At 44.7% G+C, this 19,029-nt stretch overlaps 1 protein-coding gene across 1 annotated transcript in view; it reads left to right on the top strand.

The window, feature by feature from the left end:
* Positions 1-19,029, top strand: part of LOC146805567 (cohesin subunit SA-2-like) — a 627,511-nt gene that overhangs the window by 324,545 nt on the left and 283,937 nt on the right. Inside the window, exon 17 of the mRNA XM_085622843.1 lies at positions 7,269-7,361. Within this exon, the coding sequence (XP_085478969.1) occupies positions 7,269-7,361 (93 nt within the window). The remainder of the gene's footprint in view (positions 1-7,268; positions 7,362-19,029) is intronic.

Here is a 19,029-nt window from a genome sequence, read left to right as displayed (position 1 = left end):
GCCATTGGGGCCTACGGCTAATGGAAAGGACTCTATTTAAAAAATGCCCCCAGTGTGGAGCTAAATTCCCACACAGTGACCAACACAAGGTCTGTAACCTCTGTCTCTCGCCCGAGCACGAGGAGAATAATTGCCAGGCCTGCTCCTCCTTTCGATCCAAAAAGACTATCCGTGATCGCCGGGCCCGATGACACGTTATGGTGCAACAAGCAGCTCCGGTGCCGGAGGACATCTTCAACGAAGGCCCCGATGTCCCGGAGGGGGATTCGGAGGATCTGGAATTCGTTTCTGAGGCAGACGACTCCGACTCAGACAACCACATCACGCCAGGTCAAAAGTGAGTACAACTGCCCCTACCCCACCTGAAAAAAAGAAGGGTCCGGTCAAGACTTCGCCTGCTGGCCCCAGTCGCGACCGAAAGAAAGCTTCAGAAGCCCCGCCCCCGGCTCCGAAGACAAAGCAGAAGCCTTCCGGCGGCTCAGGACCCACCAAGCCACATATCAGTGCCCTGCAGACACCATCGGCACCGAAGCCGGGAGCGCATCCTACTCCCGCAGTCTCCAAAAATCCATCGGCACCGAGTACCTCGGCGCCAAAGGAAAAGGCCTCGGATCCGAAACCAAAACATTCGGAACTGAAAAAGATTTCCGACATCGAAGCCGAAGGATCCAAACACTCCTTTGAACTCTCCAGAGCAGAAATCTAAACCCTGCTCGGACCCGAAAAAATCGGCGCCGAAAGCGACTACCGAAGAGGAAGAACTTTTTTGACCGGATCCCATCGATCCAAAACAAAAAAGCTCTCCAAGTGGACCCCAAAACAGGACATGTGGTCAATGTTCCACACAAGAAGAGGTAATTGGACACCCCACACATCCCTGAGGTGCCTGTAAGTAAAAGAGACTGTGCCACTTCACCTTTGCGACCCTCTTCTCCTGTTCTTCCTACTAAGCCTTTCTCTCCTCCAAATTCTCCCATAATTCCACCATACTCACCACCACCACAGGATGATGATGATTTAGTGGGTGGGGGAGGGAATAATGACCCTTTCACTGACCCTGATGACGACACAGACGTACCACAGGACAGTTGGGATGATTATGATGACCCAGTAGATCCTCCAGACCTTCCTGATCCCGATGCATACCCAACAAAGCCATCTCCCCCAGATGACAATATTGGTTTTAGTCAGCTTATAGACAGAGCTTCCCAGTACTATGGTGTTCAAATGCATTCAGACCCCACAGAGGAGGACTTCCTGATAGACACCTTTGCACAGTCATAAAGACTGTACAAACCTTACCAATGTTAAAAGGCGTCATTAAACACGCCCCAGACATATTCAAAGACCCTGTAAGGGCTAGAATTCTCAATCCCAGAATTGACAAAAAATATAAACCCGCTCCCAATGATCCCTCCTACATCAAGGGTCAACTTCCTTTAGATTCTCTAGTAGTGACCAATGCTAGAAAACGTGCCAACTCTCAGACCTCCGGTGATGCTCCTCCTCCGGACAAAGAGTCCAAATTATTAGATGCTTCGGGCAAACGAGTTGCTGCCCAAGCAGCTAATCACTGGAGGATAGCTAATGCGCAGGCATTACTTGCTAGGTATGATAGGGCTCATTACGACCAGCTAGAAATCCTATTGCAGCATTTGCCTGATCAAAATAAGACCAAGGCCAATGATTTGATTCAAGAGGGCAAATTAATATCTAATGCATCAATCAAGTGTGCCCTTGATGCAGCAGACACCGCCTCTAGGTTCATTAACACTAGTGTGTTACTAAAGAGACATGCCTGGTTGCGCCTTTCTGGTTTCAAACAGGAGCTACAAACAACTATCCTCAATTAGCCGTTCAATCACAAACAACTTTTTGGCCCAGCTGTGGATACAGCTTTAGAGAAAATAAAAATGGACACGGAGACTGCTAAATCCATGAGAGCATTACAGTCTCCATCCACACGAGGTTCCTTTCTATAGAGGCGCATCCAAAAACATCAGTGCAGACACTGCTTCTTCCTCCTACAAAAACCCCACACAAACATCCCCCAACAAGGGATATTTTAGAGGTGGGTACAGGGGAAATAAGAACAAAGGAAGAGGCCGAGGTAATAACAACACTCGCGCCTCTCCCACTAATAAGCAGTGACTTCCCTCCACTCCCTCCAGACCATTCGACTTCGGTTGGAGGGAGACTCTCACAGTTCCTACCTGTCTGGAATTCCATCACTACAGACAAGTGGGTAAGACAAATTATCCAGTATGGTTACTGCCTGGAACTTACAGCAACTCCATCCAACATACCACCCAAGCAGCGTCCAATGAACATCTGACACTCCTCAAACAGGAAGTTCTTTCGCTGCTTTAAAAGCATGCAATAGAACCAGTCCCCATACAACGCCAAGGAACAGTTTATTCTATATTTCCTAATCCCGAAAAAAGACGGTACCCTAAGGCCAATATTGGACCTCTGACCTCTCAATCTCTACATACAGGCAGATCATTTTCACATGATCACTCTTCAACAGGTTCTTCCACTGCTTCAACAAGGCACCTTCCTTGCCACACTAGATTTCAAGGATGCCTACTTCCATATTCCCATACACCCTGCTCACAGGAAATACCTAAGGTTCACAGTGGACGGCCAACACTATCAGTTCAAAGTCCTTCCATTTGGGGTGACCACAGCACCCAGGGTGTTCACAAAGTGCCTTGCAGTAGTAGCAGCACACTTGCGAAGACAACAAATCCATGTATTTCCATACCTCGATGACCTCTTGAAAGCCAAGCCATACAACCAGTGTGTTCACCACACTTATCAAACCATTCACCTGCTACACAACTTGGGGTTCACAGTAAACTACACCAAGTCACACCTTCAACCCGCCTACATACATCAGTATCTAGGAGCCACAATAAACACTTTCAAAGCTCTAGCATACCCCAATCCAGCAAGGATAGTCAGTATGCAAACCCTCATCTCCAAGTTTCAGCCCCAACACTCTCTCCCAGCGCGAGTGTTTTTGCAGCACATAGGATTGATGGCCTCTTGCATTTTCATTGTACCTCACGCAAGACTTCAGATGCGCCCTTTACTGGAATGCTTAGCATGTCAGTGGAACCAGGATCAAGGTCAACTTACAGATCTAGTGTTGGTGGACAGCCGCACACATCGCTCTCTGCAGTGGTGGAACACACAAAACCTTTCCAGAGGGCGGCCGTTCCTAGAGCCGGTTCCACAGATAGTGCTAACAGCAGACGCATCACTCACCGGCGGGGGAGCCCATCTCCTAAATCATACAATTCAGGGCAGGTGCTCCACTCAACAAAAACTGTTCCACATGAATTACCTAGAATTACTGGCAATTTTTCTAGCGTTAAAGTCGTTCCGAACACATGTCCTCAACAAGGCTGTCCTAGGCCGCACAGACAACATGACAGCAATGTATTACATACAGAAACAAGGAGGAACACATTCTTTGCAGCTGTCTCACCTAGCGCAAAGCATATGGAGATGGGCCATTCCACAAAACATATATCTTCTGGCAGAACATCTTCCAGGGGTGAACAATCAGATGGCGGATCTGTTAAGTCGTCAGACTCAACAGATATACGAATGGGAACTTCATCCGCAAGTTCTTCAACCTTTCTTCCAGATGTGGGACCAACCAGACATAGATCTTTTCGCCACACATGCAAATGCAAAATGCCCAGCCTTCGCCGCCATGTTCCCACACCCGTTGTCCAAGGGCAATGCGATATGGATGAACTGGTCAGGCACATTTGCGTACGCTTTTCTGCCACTCCCGCTCATTCCACTAGTAGTACGCAAGCTCAAACAACAGTCTCTGAAGATGATCCTAGTTGCTCCAACACGGGCACGGCAACCATGGTTCACAATACTACTCAAACTCTTAGTAGTTCTACACCAGAAATTACGTCTCTCTCCAAAGCTGCAAACGCAGAACCATGGAGAGATAAGGCACCCAGATCCAGTACAACTGAATCTAGCGATCTGGCTCCTTAAATCCTAGAGTTCGGTTACCTTAACCTCCCACCGGACTGTATGAACATTATTAAGGAAGCCAGACGCCCCACTACTAGAGCTTGCTATTCAGCTAAATGGAAAAGATTAGTCATTTGCTGCAATAATAACAACATTGACCCATTAGATGCTTCAAGTCAGAACATTATCTGCTATTTGCTACATCTACAAAGATGCAATCTGGCATACTCATCAATAAGATTACATCTGGCTACCCTCGCCGCCTACCTACAAAACAGACAACATTTGTCATTGTTTAGAGTACCCACTATCAAAGACTTTACGGAAGGCCTTAAAAAGATAATTCTACCCAGACTGCCACCTTCTCCAGTGTGGAACCTAAACATTGTTCTTACTAGACTCATGGGTCCCCCATTTGAGCCTTTACACAAATGCGAATTACAATTCCTTAAATGGAAAGTAGCTTTCCTTGTCACAGTCACCTCTCTCAGAAGAGTAAGTGAGATCCAGGCTTTAACCATACAAGAACCATTCTTACAAATACATCGTAACAAGGTGGTTCTTATGACAAATCCAAAATTCCTTCCCAAAGTAATCTCTGCTTTCCACCTTAATTAATCAGTAGAGTTACCAGTATTTTTCAAAAACCCTGATTCCGTAGCGGAAAGAGCTCTTCACATGCTCTACATCAAAAGAGCTTTACTTTACTACATAGACAGGACTAAAACCTTTAGGAAAACAAAGTAACTGTTTGTAGCTTTCTCTCCACCTCATAAAGGCAATCCTATTTCCAAAGCCGGAATTGGCAGGTGGATAGTAAAATGGATTCAAATATGCTATCAGAAAGCAAAACGTACGTTAACAATTCCCCCTAGAGCGCATTCAACACGCAAACTAGAGGCTTCCATGGCATTCTTAGGGAACATTCCTCTAGAAGACATTTGTAAGGCAGCAACATAGTCTACGACACACACCTTCACCAAACATTATTGTGTAGATGTGCAGGCAAAGCAACAAGCTTCTGTAGGCCAAGCTGTTCTTAAGACACTTTTTCAAACCACTGCAACCGATACTGGCGACCACCGCTAGGGGAGACACTGCTGTATAGTCTATGCACAGAGTGCGAATTCTGCAGCTCATATGCCTCGAACGGAAAATGCTACTTACCAGTATGCATCTGTTCTTGCCATGTAGAGCTGGAGAGATTCACAAGCCCACCCACCTCCCCAGAACCTGTATCTGTTCCAGTGTTATCATACTTAGATACATTTTCATGGACATCTTTCTGTTTCTTACAAACTCCATCATTTCCCTTCTGGCGAAAAACAATTTGAGGATGGAGTCAATGCCCATGCGCACTATCGTCCAAGGGAGGAGTCACCTATCTCGTGACTACACAAGACTTCTTCCAAGACAACAACAAGCTGCAAGCATCTGAGCCCAACACCAGATGGCGATCTATGCACAGAGTGTGAATCTCTGCAGCTCTACATGCCAAGAACAGATGCATACTGGTAAGTAGCATTTTCCTTATCACTGGGTTAATGGCAGTGGCTACAGAGGCCAACAATTTCGCTGGACAAGGGTCAGCAGGAGAACCTGACTTAAGACCTTTAATGATATCCAGGGATACCTCAGGTTGCACCGAAGGTATCTGCAATAGAGTGGGGAATTCTCCAGTGGGAAGCTCCCTAGCAAGGACTAACAAGTGGGCGTAGTCATCCAGAGGCCCCATAAAGAAAGAGTTCTGGATTGTAACGATTTTCTCACGGAAGAAAGTTGCCAACTGGGTGGTCCAGTCTGTGGAATGCGGAAAATCCCTGATGACGGCCTTTGGGGAGACCAAAGCTTTCACGATTTAAAAAAATCTCCATTCCCTTATTATTGGAAGTCTCAATTTTAACTTCCAGATAGCCATTCTTGGCCTCAGTGACTTTGGCATAGTAAGATTGCAATGCCGTCTATACTCCAATCTATCATCAGGATTATAGTTTTTCTGCCACTTTCTCTCCAAGCGTTTGCATACCCTTTTGCTAGTTCTTAGAATGTCATTGAACCAGGGGGCTGAGGGCCTAGCCTTCTTGGTAGGATGATCTGTGTTATTAACTTATTCTGGCTCCTGCTTCGTTCCTGAGGTGGGATCAGCCAGTTTCTTTTGCTTGTGAGCAAGCCGCTCACAAAGATTGCATGTGTCTTTGTGGTCCTTCTATGCCTCTAGTTGTATGTATTATGCTGATCCTTAATCTGTGTCACTGATAGTGTGTGCCATTGAGGTCCTTATTCAAAGTTGTTCATTGTATGTGCCCCTGTGGTCCTTCTTTTGTGTGATTGGTTCAGTGTGCCATTTTTGTCCTTCCGTGGCACTGATTCAGTGTGCTTTTGTGGTTCTTCTACAAAGTTACTAGGTGCATGTGACCCTATTCTTTCTTTTGTGTTGTTGGTTAGATATACCATAACGTTTGAGAAATAATAACTCCTGTTTCATTAATACACGTACTGTCCCTTTTGTTATATTTGAAATTATATCACATTTACTTTGCAGTGCCATTATAACAAATTGTAGCTGCTCTGTTTTTTAATCTCAGGACATCTAGTAATCATGTGTGGCTCACTCTCAAGACATCTAGCAATGGTAAAGCCAATACGTGTGTCCTTAAGAGGCAGACACGTGCACTTAGAATGTAGGTATGCCTGTATTTGCATAGATATGCATATGAAATCCAGACATGTTGGCTTTGCCATTGTTTGTTACTTCACTAGCCTATTTCGCTCAATCCCAGCTGCGTTTTCTATCTTGCCATGAATTCCGTGCCCCACTCTTAGAAGTCCCTGCCGTAATATACCTTATGTGTCACTGGGGGTTGAGATCAGGACCTGGGGGACCTCATAAAACTGACCAATCATCAAAAAACTAGGTATTGTAAATGCACTGATCCTTTAATTTTGGATTAAATGCAGAATTCCAATAGCTAAGCTATGTTTGTCTTATGCGTATTTCATCAGGGAAAAGCATTTTAGAATTGAGCTAACACTTTAGCAGTATAAATGTTTTTGGGTAATATTTTAGGATAAAATACACAATCTTGGAAAAGTCTTTTTTCATTGTTTAATGTTTGATACTAAGCTGTTATACATGTTTAGTTGAATACAGTGATAATGAAAGTTTTAATGTGCCGCCTGTCAACTAAAGCCTTCCCCTGCATCCCTACTCATTGTTCCCAGTGTCCTCTTGTAGTAAGAAAAGTGCCATTTGTTTGCAGGTACTTTCTGCAAAGGAAAAGAAAGTGCATTTAGAAGATGTGACAAAGATTACTGAGCATTTCATTGTGGCACTTCCACAGCTCCTAGCAAAGGTATGGATTGACAACTGCTGCAAATGAGTGTGTAGTACTTTATCCAGAGTATTACTGAACTGTAAATTTAAAAATGCTTTTTTAAAATGTTGCTGCTGCTTACTACCTGCCTCACATAAGTAATATCCACTGTTCTTCCAGAGTGTGGAGAAGAAGTTGACAAAGAGGAGTAGGAGTCTGCCTATGTTCGCCGTACTCCCATTGGTTACTGCCACTACAAAAGTTGCCAAACTCCGGAGCAGTAGAACCTTGTTGCACAGTGCACTTTATCATTGATATGCAGCATGTTGTTCGCCTCATATGATTCTGCACCAGCTGTACTCCAAGAGCGGGGCGATTACATTGTTAGTAGGGGAAATAGCAAGCTTTGGGTCATTGTGATTCCATTGACCACCATAAGAGCAGCCAGAATGGTGGAGCGGATCAACCGTACTGGAGAGTTTCTGATCGAAGAGTGATTAGCGCAGTTCACTATATTGTTTTTCTGCTTCTTTTTACCTACCTCGCCTAAGGTTTCTCGCATGGTGCTCCAAGAGTCGGCTGTGAGATTGTCAATTGGGGAAAGGACTTTGACCATTCCCATTGCCCACTACTACTACAAAAGCATCCAGAACCACAGAGTGGCCCAACAGTGACCGAGTATTGTGCACAAAATGAACTACCATCTTCTGAAAGGTAGGGACAGACAATGCTGCCTGGGAGCCTGCAGGTGTAAATGGGGTATTCATCTGCGAAGTTCATTCTGTTTTTTCATACATTTCGAACTGTGAAAACTATATAATTTTAAATCAATAGGTTAAGGGGTCAAACTTCACAGGTGGCATCAAATCAAAGATTCACTTTGTGAAAAATAGACTGTTAAATTGAAGTTTCCCTCGATTAAGGAATACTTTATGATTAATCCAACAGCTAGCTCACACTTGGAGCATATGACTCCTGCTAAATTTAACAGTGGACTAGGGAATGGGAACTTATTTGCTTGACCAGCTGAGAGACCCATCAAGCTAAAGATTTGGTGCTTCTGAGAGGGATTGTCTCTGCCCCTACCAATGACTATCACCTAAATCCACTCTTGTAGCAGAAAACAAAAACCTGAACACATTCATTACACTATTAAAGGATGTGTCTAAATTATTAAAGTCGGAAAAAGAATTGAGGAGTGACTCTAATGATCTAAGACTGTTTGAAAATCCCAGTATATGAAAATAAGAATTTTTAAGTTATCTGATGGCTCAAACATATATGTAACAGTTTATGGGCTACAGCAGGTGCACTTACCATCCAGACTTTAAGTTACAGATTCATACTGATTTCTTGCAGACGGTAGCACTTGCCAAAGTAAGCAAATTGGTTGATAGAGCTACAGGTGAGGCGCAGAGTAGACAATAACTTGCTTTACTCAAAAGCTAAGAATTTTGTCAATGGTGCACGATTCAATAGTTCAAGATTTTAAAAAATGTCACTAAAGATAAGCTTTGAGATTAGTGGGAGAGTAGAAAGCAACCATTTTACACATATGTTTTTCGTTGTCTCAGTGTCAATTCAATTAGGCGCAATGTGGTGGGTCTTGTGAGCACCAAGTTCAAATGAATTAAGGGATCAGTAAAAGTGAGAACTTTCTTTGGTGAATGGAGGGGAACCGAAGTAGGCTCTCACTTGTATGATTTGTTGGTTGTTATGCCTAAAATGAACAGCTTTACCTGGTTAAATAAGACGGTGGGTGACCTTCTGGGCTTTCTTCAGCCTGAAATAAGAAGCTGTGAATACAAACACATCATTACTGTGCCTACAAATAGTTCTCGAAAGATTACAGTAGTTAAGAAAGGATCTTGAATAAAGAAACTACAAATGTTGAACAAAGCACAGTGAGACTCAAATCTAATTGAAAAAAAACTACATTTTTCATGGATACTTCTAACTATGGATTCCTCACCTCAGGAATCTTCTCAGGTCCCAGACTGAATCTGGAAAACACTACATAGCTTGAGAGTACCAGCAGGTGGCGTAGTCCACTTCATAATGACTTCATCCTGCCTCTGGATGTGATAACAGGAGCCACATATAGGTACCACTTCTGCACAGTCACATGTGTTCTTATTCTGCTCTCTTTGATTCAGACCCAGCGCTCTGCTTCCAGCTTTGTCAGGGTTTTACCAAACTCTTTTAGAGTTAACATGACACCGTGGAGGGATGTCTCTCCTAAAAGGACAGGGTTTAAGGGGCGCCACACTTGCAGGAAGCAGATATTGGTTACTGGCATGCACAACGTCAGTCTTTGGTGCCTCAGCATGAAATTCAACTCCAAGTTGTACGAAAGATGCTCCCTTATGCATCCCAAGACTATGAGAGAGTGTGAAGCCAAACTCTACTTTGCTATTCACAAAAAGAGGGATTGACCCTATGCCAAGACACAAACACATTCCCAGTCTGTTTGCCATCTTCATGTAATTTCAGAATGCATTTGAGGTACGCTCTATGCAATATGTATGTTTGTGTAAGTTTAAAACGTGAATTGCGCTGTATGTGTGTGGCGCTGGCTAATACACGTTCCCATTCCTTGTTGGTCCAGGTTCGGCCTCTGTCCTCAGCCCAACGTGCACGGAGTACCTGTGGTGGTTTTGATACGTGGATAAGCAGGGCCTGTACTAGCCAGTGGATCACATGCGACCCCTCCCCCATTACATGCAAATACTGCAATAACTGATGTGTCGGTGGCTCATATTTCAGTCTGTATTATATTGATAATATTCGATGATGGAGCTGTAACCAATGTCAGATTCCAATGTGATGGCAGGAAAGCTGTGGGGAGCATGAGCATTAGCTTCCATAACTTCCTTTGATGGAGTCTGATTTTTGCCTTCCTAATTTGTGCTTCCCAGTTCATCTTGCTAGTCAGGGCACGTAAAGGTGCTGATCTCTTCGAGCCCATGATTTTAAAGGTTCTGTTGTGTCGTCAATGTTTCCTGAGGACCATTGGCTTTGTTTTCTGGGTGCTTATTTTCAGGCCATTTGTCATGCAGTATTTTTCCTTAGCTGTTAGTTGCGCCTGTAACTCTTTAGCGTATGAACAACGAGGATGGTATCATCAGCATAAAGCATTGCTGGCAGCCGGAAGCCCTCAATTGCGGGTACTTCTTGAGTGACTTGCAAAATCTATTTATAGATGTTTTGTGTAGAGTGTAAACCAGAGTAGAGCGAAGCAAACCCAGCCAGAGGTTGGAAACTGTTTGTTGAACTTCTGTTTTTGTTTACCCTTCCTTGAAAGGGTTGTTCCTGAGCACAGCATTCTTACAAGAGAGGGGAGAACGGACACCAGACACATGTTTGCCAGTTTGCTCCCTAGACTATCGGTTGAGACAAGATCTAAGGCAAATGTAAAATCCAACATTGATGCACACAGAGGAGGGGAGGCCTCATCAGTTGCATCCTAAGCAATCCCTTAGATTCTGCATTGACGGACAAAGGAGCGCTGGGAGGACAAGCAACTCCTTGTTGGATTTGCTAGTGCAAGGGAAGGTAATTCAGAAATGGACCTTATTAGGTGGATTGTCTATTGTATCTAGCTGTGCCAGACTTTGGCCAAAAAGGAGCATCTGGAGGACCATCGGGCTCATTCCACCGGGGCGCCGGACACTACTAGAAGCGTTCCAGTATTAGACATCTGGAAAGCTGCTACAAGGATGTCTGTCCATACCTTGTTATGTTATGTTAAAATAATTTGTTAAGCGCACGTTCACTGGGCGGTTTCTTGGCGCTACCTTAAGCAGCCATTAATGTGTTGATAGGTGTACAGGAAGGGCTGTTTCTCCTTCTCTGTCCTGCAGGAATTCTTAAAATAAAATCCACTGCTCAGACACCCCTCCTTTGTGAAGGCACTTCTTTGGTACAGATTCAAGATTTGAGGAGTCTGTGGCCAGAAATATCCATTAGAAGAACAAATTACTTTTGATAACGCTGTTTCTGGTGGACTCTTTGTCTAACCGCAGATTCCTCATTGTTCGCCATCCTTCCCTTTCGGAAGGGTGGACTTTTTTCAGTAATAAAGTTCCAAGCTAAAGTTTGAACACTGTCTATTCATCAATTGTCTGTTACTTTGCATCGGAGGCAACAGAAAAATGATGTGTATAAACTGATGTCAGCCAGCAAGGGTAGTGCCTATTTGTCGGTGTTAACACATTTGGAGGTAGGACTGATTTCTGATGTAGAATGACAGCAAAACTTGATGGTGCATGGAAGCTATGCAGAGCTTTCTGTATCCAGTCTGGCAGGTTTAAGTGGTGAGGAATCTTCTGTTAGATACATTATCCACCAAAAAGACTATTACCAATGCGTTTATCTAATTCTTACTTTCATTACATCAAAAATCATTGAATATTACAACAACTGTCCTAGTGGGGCAATATGAACCTTGAACATTGCAAATATATTACGAAAATATATGTTTGTGGCCTGTGCAGCTGTAGATAGACATGTTGTGCAAACTCCTGCCACCTAGTGTTGGGCTCAGACGCGGGCAACTTGTTTTTGTTTGAAAAAGGCCTTTCAGGTCACAAGATATAGTGACTCCCCATAACATGGTGTTCTCGCCGGGCCCTCCATGCCATTCAACGTCAGTCTACTTTACAATCTTCCTCTCACATCTGGACCACATCACGTATTTCCTCGTGAACCATTATTCAAGTGGTTAAATGTCTAAGAGTTAAGTTTAAAGGGAAAAGCTGTAGAGGAGATGCGAATAAGAAAGGACGTAAAGAAAAAAACTGGTTTAGTGAGGAATGCAGGAAACAAATCAAATATAAGAACAAGGGAAAGAAGATTGAAACTGAAGTTTGATACAGATACGGTGATTAGTCTACAGAATTTAAAGAAAATGTATAAGAAGGTCATAAGAGATCATAAAAGAACAAATAAAGAGAAATGCTGGGGGAACTTGCTAGAGGCAACAGAAACTAAGGATGTAAAAATGTTTTGGAAACTGGTTATGAATTGCGTAGTGACAGAAGAGGATTGGGAACGTTATCTGGGTGAAATATATAGTATAGGAGAACGGAGAATGGCAGGTAACTACGGAACACGTAATATGGCCAGAGATGGGGGAGGATACCAGGTTGTCATTCTCAGAAAGTAACGTTAAATGCACTATAGCAAATGTAATACTGACTAGAGCAGCTGGCCCTGATAATCTCCTGGCAGTAATTATAAATACCCAATCAGACTAGTGGGCAAAAAGTTTTACAAAAATGTTTTCAGGTATTCTGGAGACAGGGAAGATGCCCCAAACTTGGAAAGGTGCGATCATTAGTCCCATCCATTAACGAGGAGATGTATAGATCCCCAAAAACTATAGGTTAATTAACCTTTTGGATGTGGGAGAGAAAGTATTTTCTAAAGTAATTTTAGGAAAACTTAAAGAATGGGTGGGGGTTAACCAAAAAATACCCCCGCAACAGGGGGTTTCAACAAGGGGCATTCTACAATAGATCACTGCTTCTCCCTTTGGACCATCGTGCGGAAGTTGGTGCAGCAGAGGGGTACGCTGTTCAGCTGCTTCATCGACTTTCGGGCAGCTTTTGATTTGGTTGACTGTAATCGGTTGTGGGAGATGTTGATATAAATTGACATCACTAAAGACCTTTTGGCCATTATACAAGAGCTCCATAGAAACAATTGGGCACAAGTTATTCTTTATACAGAGGGGACACTTTCACAGAAGATCCCAACTGAAAATGGGTTAAGACAAGAAAGTGTCTTGGCCCCCATTCTCTTCTCCTTGTTTACTGCCGATTTACCAGTTATATTAAAGAAGGTAGGGGATGTCAGCCCTAAATTAGATGGGAAACACATAGCCTGCCTACTCTATGCAGATGACCTGATAATTTTAGACCGAACAGAGATAGGTCTGCAGAGAAAGCAGACGGTGTGTAATGAATATTGTAGTCAGAAAAAACTTGTTGTAAACATAGACAAAACTAAGGTCCTAAGTTTTGGGAAGAAATGGAAGAAATTCAGTTGGTTTCTGGGCTCCACTAAAGTAGAAGAAGTGAATGAGTATAAATATTTAGGTATATGGTTTGAAAGATCCCTAAAATGGGAAAATCATTTGAATGCATTAAGGATACGAGCGCAGGCCTCCGTCAGTGGGTTGAAAAAATGTAATAGGAATTATGGAGCAAGGTCAGACAGACCTGTCTTGAAAGCCTGTATGGTCATGATACCGCCTCAGTTCCAATATGGAGCTGAATTGTATCTGAGTGGCAAAAGAAGGTGGGATACTGAGGAGGGAAAATGTATTTAAAAATTACTATCCCTACCTAGATCATCTATGATACAGGTGGTAAGAATAGAAACAGGCCTGGTTTCTTGGGAGGTAATGGCACGTATGGCATTAATAATATTTTGGCAAAGCCTGGGAAGTGGGGAGGAGCAAAAAATCGCAGAATGGTGCAAAAGGGAAATTATACAGAGTGAATTGAAATGGGCATCAGGGGTGAGGAAAATGTTAGAGATAGTATGCAGGGAACTAGGAGTTAAACTGAACCCTCAGGACTTACAAATTGATGTTGTAAAACAAGAATTGAAGGTACTAGGGAAAAGAATGTCTCAAGATCAGGATTGCCAGTACCTGGAGGGAAATAAATCAGAGTTTTTTATGATTAAATCATGGATATCTGATCAACAGTTCCCGTATATAGATATCATACCCAACCGCTACCTTAGGAACAAAGTTTTAAGATTACGAACAGGGATTAATCCTTGCTATGTGAATGATGGGATAAAAGCTGCTATGATGGATCCCGAAGGGAATTGCACCTGCGATTTAGGCACGAAATGCGATATATTGCACATAATATTAGATTGTCATAAGGTCCTTGACACATGGAAACTGTTTTTACGACCAATATTATTTAAATGTGGGATAAAGAACCGTGCACAAGCAGCAGAATTGCTAACGGAAATGACCTATTTAGACATAGCCTGTGCACTGGGGAGATATATGCTGGAAGTTAAAAAAGTTTTTAGTGTTTATAAAATTGGGATTTTATGATTTCATACAAGGACAAACGGAATTAGATTAGAAAATGAAATAATTATTTATTATGGTATTATAATTTTATAGTGCATAAATGATTAATGATATTGTATTATGGAAAGATGGAAATGTTCTTATTATTTTATGTTTAACCAGTTCCCTGCTCATGACGGAACCACTCCGTCATGAGCCACGGGCGCCGTGTGCTCATGACGGAGTGGTTCCGTCATGCTGCGGCCGTTGGCGGCCGCTCCGCCCACGCGGCACTGATTCCCCGTCTGTGCGGGCGATCAATGCAAGTGGGCGGAGTCATGACGGAACCACGCCGTCATGAGCACAGCTCGCCCGTGACTCATGACGGCGTGGTTCCGTCATGAGCATGGCGGCGCCGCGCTGACCCCAAACCCCCCCCCAGCGCCGCGGCAAAATTTGTGCCGCGGCGAAGGGGTTAAGGACCGAAGGTCTAAATAAACATTATTTTTGAGTTGACTTGACTAGAGGAATTCCAGTATTAGACATCTGGAAAGCTGCTACAAGGATGTCTGTCTATACCTTAAGTAGCAATTAATGTATTGATAGGTGCATAGGGAGGTCTGTTTCTCCTTCTCTGTCCTGCAGGAATTCTTAATATAAAATCCACTGCTCAGACACCCCTCCTTTGTGAAGGCACTGCTTTGGTACATATTCAAGATTTGAGGAGTCTGTGGCCAGAAGTATCCATTAGAAGTGCAAATTATTTTTGATAACGCTGTTTCTGGTGGACTTTTTGTCTAAACACAGATTCCTCATTGCTCGCCCTCCTTCCCTTTCGAAGGGGTGGACTTTTTTCGGTAATAATGTTCCAAGCCAAATTTTGAACACTGTCTATTCATCAATTGTCTGTTACTTTGCATCGGAGGGAACAGAAAAATGATACGTCTAAACTGTTGTCAGCCTGCAAGGGTAGTGCCTATATGTCGGTGTTAACACATTTAGAGGTAGGACTGAGTTCTGATGGAGAATGACAGCACTACTTGATGGTGCATGGAAGCTATGCAGAGCTTTCTGCATCCAGTCTGGCAGGTTTAAGTGGTGAGGAATCTTCTATTAGATACATTATCCACCAGAAAGACTATTACCAATGCGTTTATCTAATTCTAACTTTGATTGGAGCATTGAATATTACAACAACTGTCCTGGTGGGGCCTTATGAACCTTGAACATTGCAAATATATTTCGAAAATATATGTTTGTGGCCTGTGCAGCGGTAGATAGACATGTTGTGCACACTTCTGCCACCTAGTGTTGGGCTCAGACGCGGGCAACTTGTTTTTGTTTGAAGAAGTCCTCTCAGGTCACAAGGTATAGTGACATTCCATAACATGGTGTTCTCGCTGGGCCCTCCATGCCGTTCGTCGTCATTCTACTTTACAATCTTTCTTCCTCATCGGGTCCACATCAAGTATTTCCTCGACTCCGACCTACAGTTCTCAGCTCTACTGGTCGTGGCCCTGCTCCTGCGGCTAACCAACACTTCAACATCTAAGAATGTCCATGTGATGGAAAGAACTCCATTCAAGTTCTGCCCTACTTGCCATGCCAACTGACTGACTTACACAAGGTTTGTAACCTCTACTTTTCCCCTGACCATCGAGAGAACTCCTGCGCCTCGTGCCTCGCATTCCGTAATTTGCGGACACTTTAGAATTGGAACAGATCACTTCGGCCTCCATGATGCACTGTCAAAAGGAAGAAGACACTCTGGACTTCTTTGGGGACCGAGAAGAGCAGGAAGAACCCCAGGTTAACGTTGAGATCGAAGAGCCGTTCTCACTGCAAAGTGTGGTCTCCGAGGACAATGCTGAAGCAGATGAGCCCCCACCAGTCCAACGCTCAACTACAAAGGCCACAGTGAGTACCACTCTACCACAAGCTCCTCACCATTAGGCGGCACCAGCTTCAAGCTCTTGTGCTTCATCAGAGACCTTCAGTCTGCCACTGCCTCACGGCCATGACCTGCAACAAATTTCCAGGCCGGACCCTACGTCCTAGTCACAATCGGAGCTAAATGTCTTCTCCAAGCCGCGTGCGTCAACATCGTCCGCTGCCTCGGCGCTGGATCCGAAGACGCCTGCTTAGGTTCCATCAGAGCCAAAACACTCAGCGCCGAAGATTTTGGAACCCTAACACTCGGAGCTGAAGATTTCAGAGCCCAAATACTCGGAGTGGAAACCCTCGGAGCCAAGGCTTACTTCGGTGCCTTAATGATGTCAACCCTCCTCAGTGCCTTCCAGGCAAAACATCTGCATCTTCTACGGCATCTGAGAACCTTAACCAACTGATCCTCTAGCGACTTCAAGAACACTTCGACCCCAGGCAGAAACAAATCCACATTCATCCTGGCACTGGGTAAATCCTGGCCAAACTTCCACAGCTGCCTAAAGACTCCATTGTGAGAAAGTGCCATCTTTCTTGCATGGTATGCCCCCACGTTTTGCTGAATTGCTGATTTACTTTGACTGAGTGTGCCCTGGGCTCCTGCCAATAAGGTACCCAGGGCCTATGTTATTTCCCTAAAACTGTGTTGAAGCCTAAACCCAATTGGCATCTCTGGCCACATGTCAGCTCCTGGTAAATGGTACACTAGGTACCCAGGGCCTTGTGACCAGAGAAGGCCCCTAAGGGCTGCAGCACTTATTGTGCCACCCGTAGAGGCCCTGTACCCTGACACACACACACTCCCCTTGCAGGCTGAGTGTCTGGGTGCAGAACGCAACAGAGAGTCGACATGGCACACATCCCTGTGTGCCATGCCCACAACACACACTGCCCTGGCATACCTCAGTCACCCCTCTAGCTGGGTGCCCTATGCCAGTGGTGTGGATACAGGTGCATGAGCCCTGTGCCCCTACAGTCCCCAGGTCCATTGGCCTAGAGTTCAGTTCTTGAGTGTGTGAGACCATTTGCTGACTGTGTACAACAAATGCTTTACACTGTCCTGTGATACTGCCTTACTGCTCGACCAAGCTACCACTTTAGAGAGTAAGGTTATATCTAACTTTAGCCTCTGCCAAACCTCTGGGGACTGTGGACTCTGTTTACACTATACCTATTTGGGAACAGTATATACAGAGCCACTTTCTTACATCCATTCCTCGCTAGAGGAAGTTGACTTTTGGATAGGCCATTAACCCTCTTGTGGAGCCAAGGCATAAGAAACCTTGGTGGAATGTCATTGGCACCTCTCCACTGCTTCCTGGTCCTTCCCTTTCACCTCCTACTCCTTCTCCTCTGCCCCCCCCTTCTATTCCTTCTTCTCCACTACTAGCTGTGGTCCCTCAGGTACACTCGCCACAGGGTTCCCCACATTCAGGCGGAGGGGCAGCCCGGGCTCTCCATATGATCCACCCTATGATCCTCAGGGCCCTGACCTCTGGGACGATTATGACGTGGAATCCCAGCGGGTGCTGACCCTGATATAAATCCAGCAAAGCCCTCGCCCCCAGATGATACCACTTCATACCACAAGGTCTTACATAGAGCTGCTACCTTTCACAAGGTGGATCTTCCCATCCAGCACGAGGAAGAAGACTTCCTCATGGAGACTCTCTCCTCTACACAGCGGTCCATCCAGTACATTCCCATGTGAGAGGATATTCTTAAAGCTGCTGGGGACATCTTTAAGGAGTCTATAAAGGTGAGGATAGTTACGCCCTGTATGGACAAAAACTTCAAAGCGTCACCTTCTGCTCCAACCTACATCAGCGGTTAGTTTCCACACTCCCCCTCCGATTCCATAGTGGTCCACACTGCTAGGAAGCGTGCTAATTTCCAGGGCTCAGGGGATGCCCCTTCCCCAGACCGGGAGAGAAAACAATTGATGCTGGAGGAAAATGTGTTGTGGTACAATCTGTCACCCATTGGTGCATCGCTAACTCTATAGGGCTTCTCTTCTGGTAAGAGAAAGCTCAATGGGACCAGATGGAGGAGCTCATCCAACATCTCCCAGAGCAGTTCTGGAAACTGGGGCAGGAGTTGGTTACGGAAGGGAAGATAATTTACAACACCAACATCTGCTGCACTCTAGATGCTGTGAACACTGCTTCTCATGGCATAACTGCAAGTGCCTTGCTATGCCCCCATGCTTGGCTGCAAGTTTCCCGCTTCAAGCTGGAAGTCCCACATCACCTCTTAAATGTGTGATTGATGGAGAGCATCTTTTCTGACATAAAGTCGATGAGAGGTAATAGAAATACAAAAGGATACAGACACACGAAAGCCATGGGGGCCCAAAAAACTCCAAGTTCTCGTGGCTCCTTTTGCTGCACCCAGTATCGTGTTGCAGCAAAAACTCCCCCCCTGGAGGCTTCCGCCACTTTCACCAGACGACAGCAGCAGACTCCCTCACAGGGTTACTACAGGGGAAATAATATTAGAGACAGAGGAAAGGGCATGCCTCTGAAGTGGCTGTCCCTGAAAAACAGTGACACTCTTGCCCTTCCCCCATCACACAACACTTGTCGGAGGGAGACCGCTGGGTTACCTGCACCAATCGGCAGAAATAACCTCTGATCAGTGGGTTCTAGGCATCATACAGTAGGGGTACTGTTTAGAACACATTACCAAACATTCCACCCCGCAAACACAGACTGGCCCCAG

Source organism: Triturus cristatus, chromosome 8, assembly GCF_964204655.1.
Source record: "Triturus cristatus chromosome 8, aTriCri1.1, whole genome shotgun sequence".
Taxonomy (NCBI): domain Eukaryota; kingdom Metazoa; phylum Chordata; class Amphibia; order Caudata; family Salamandridae; genus Triturus; species Triturus cristatus.
This window is presented reverse-complemented; position numbering and strand designations above follow the sequence as displayed.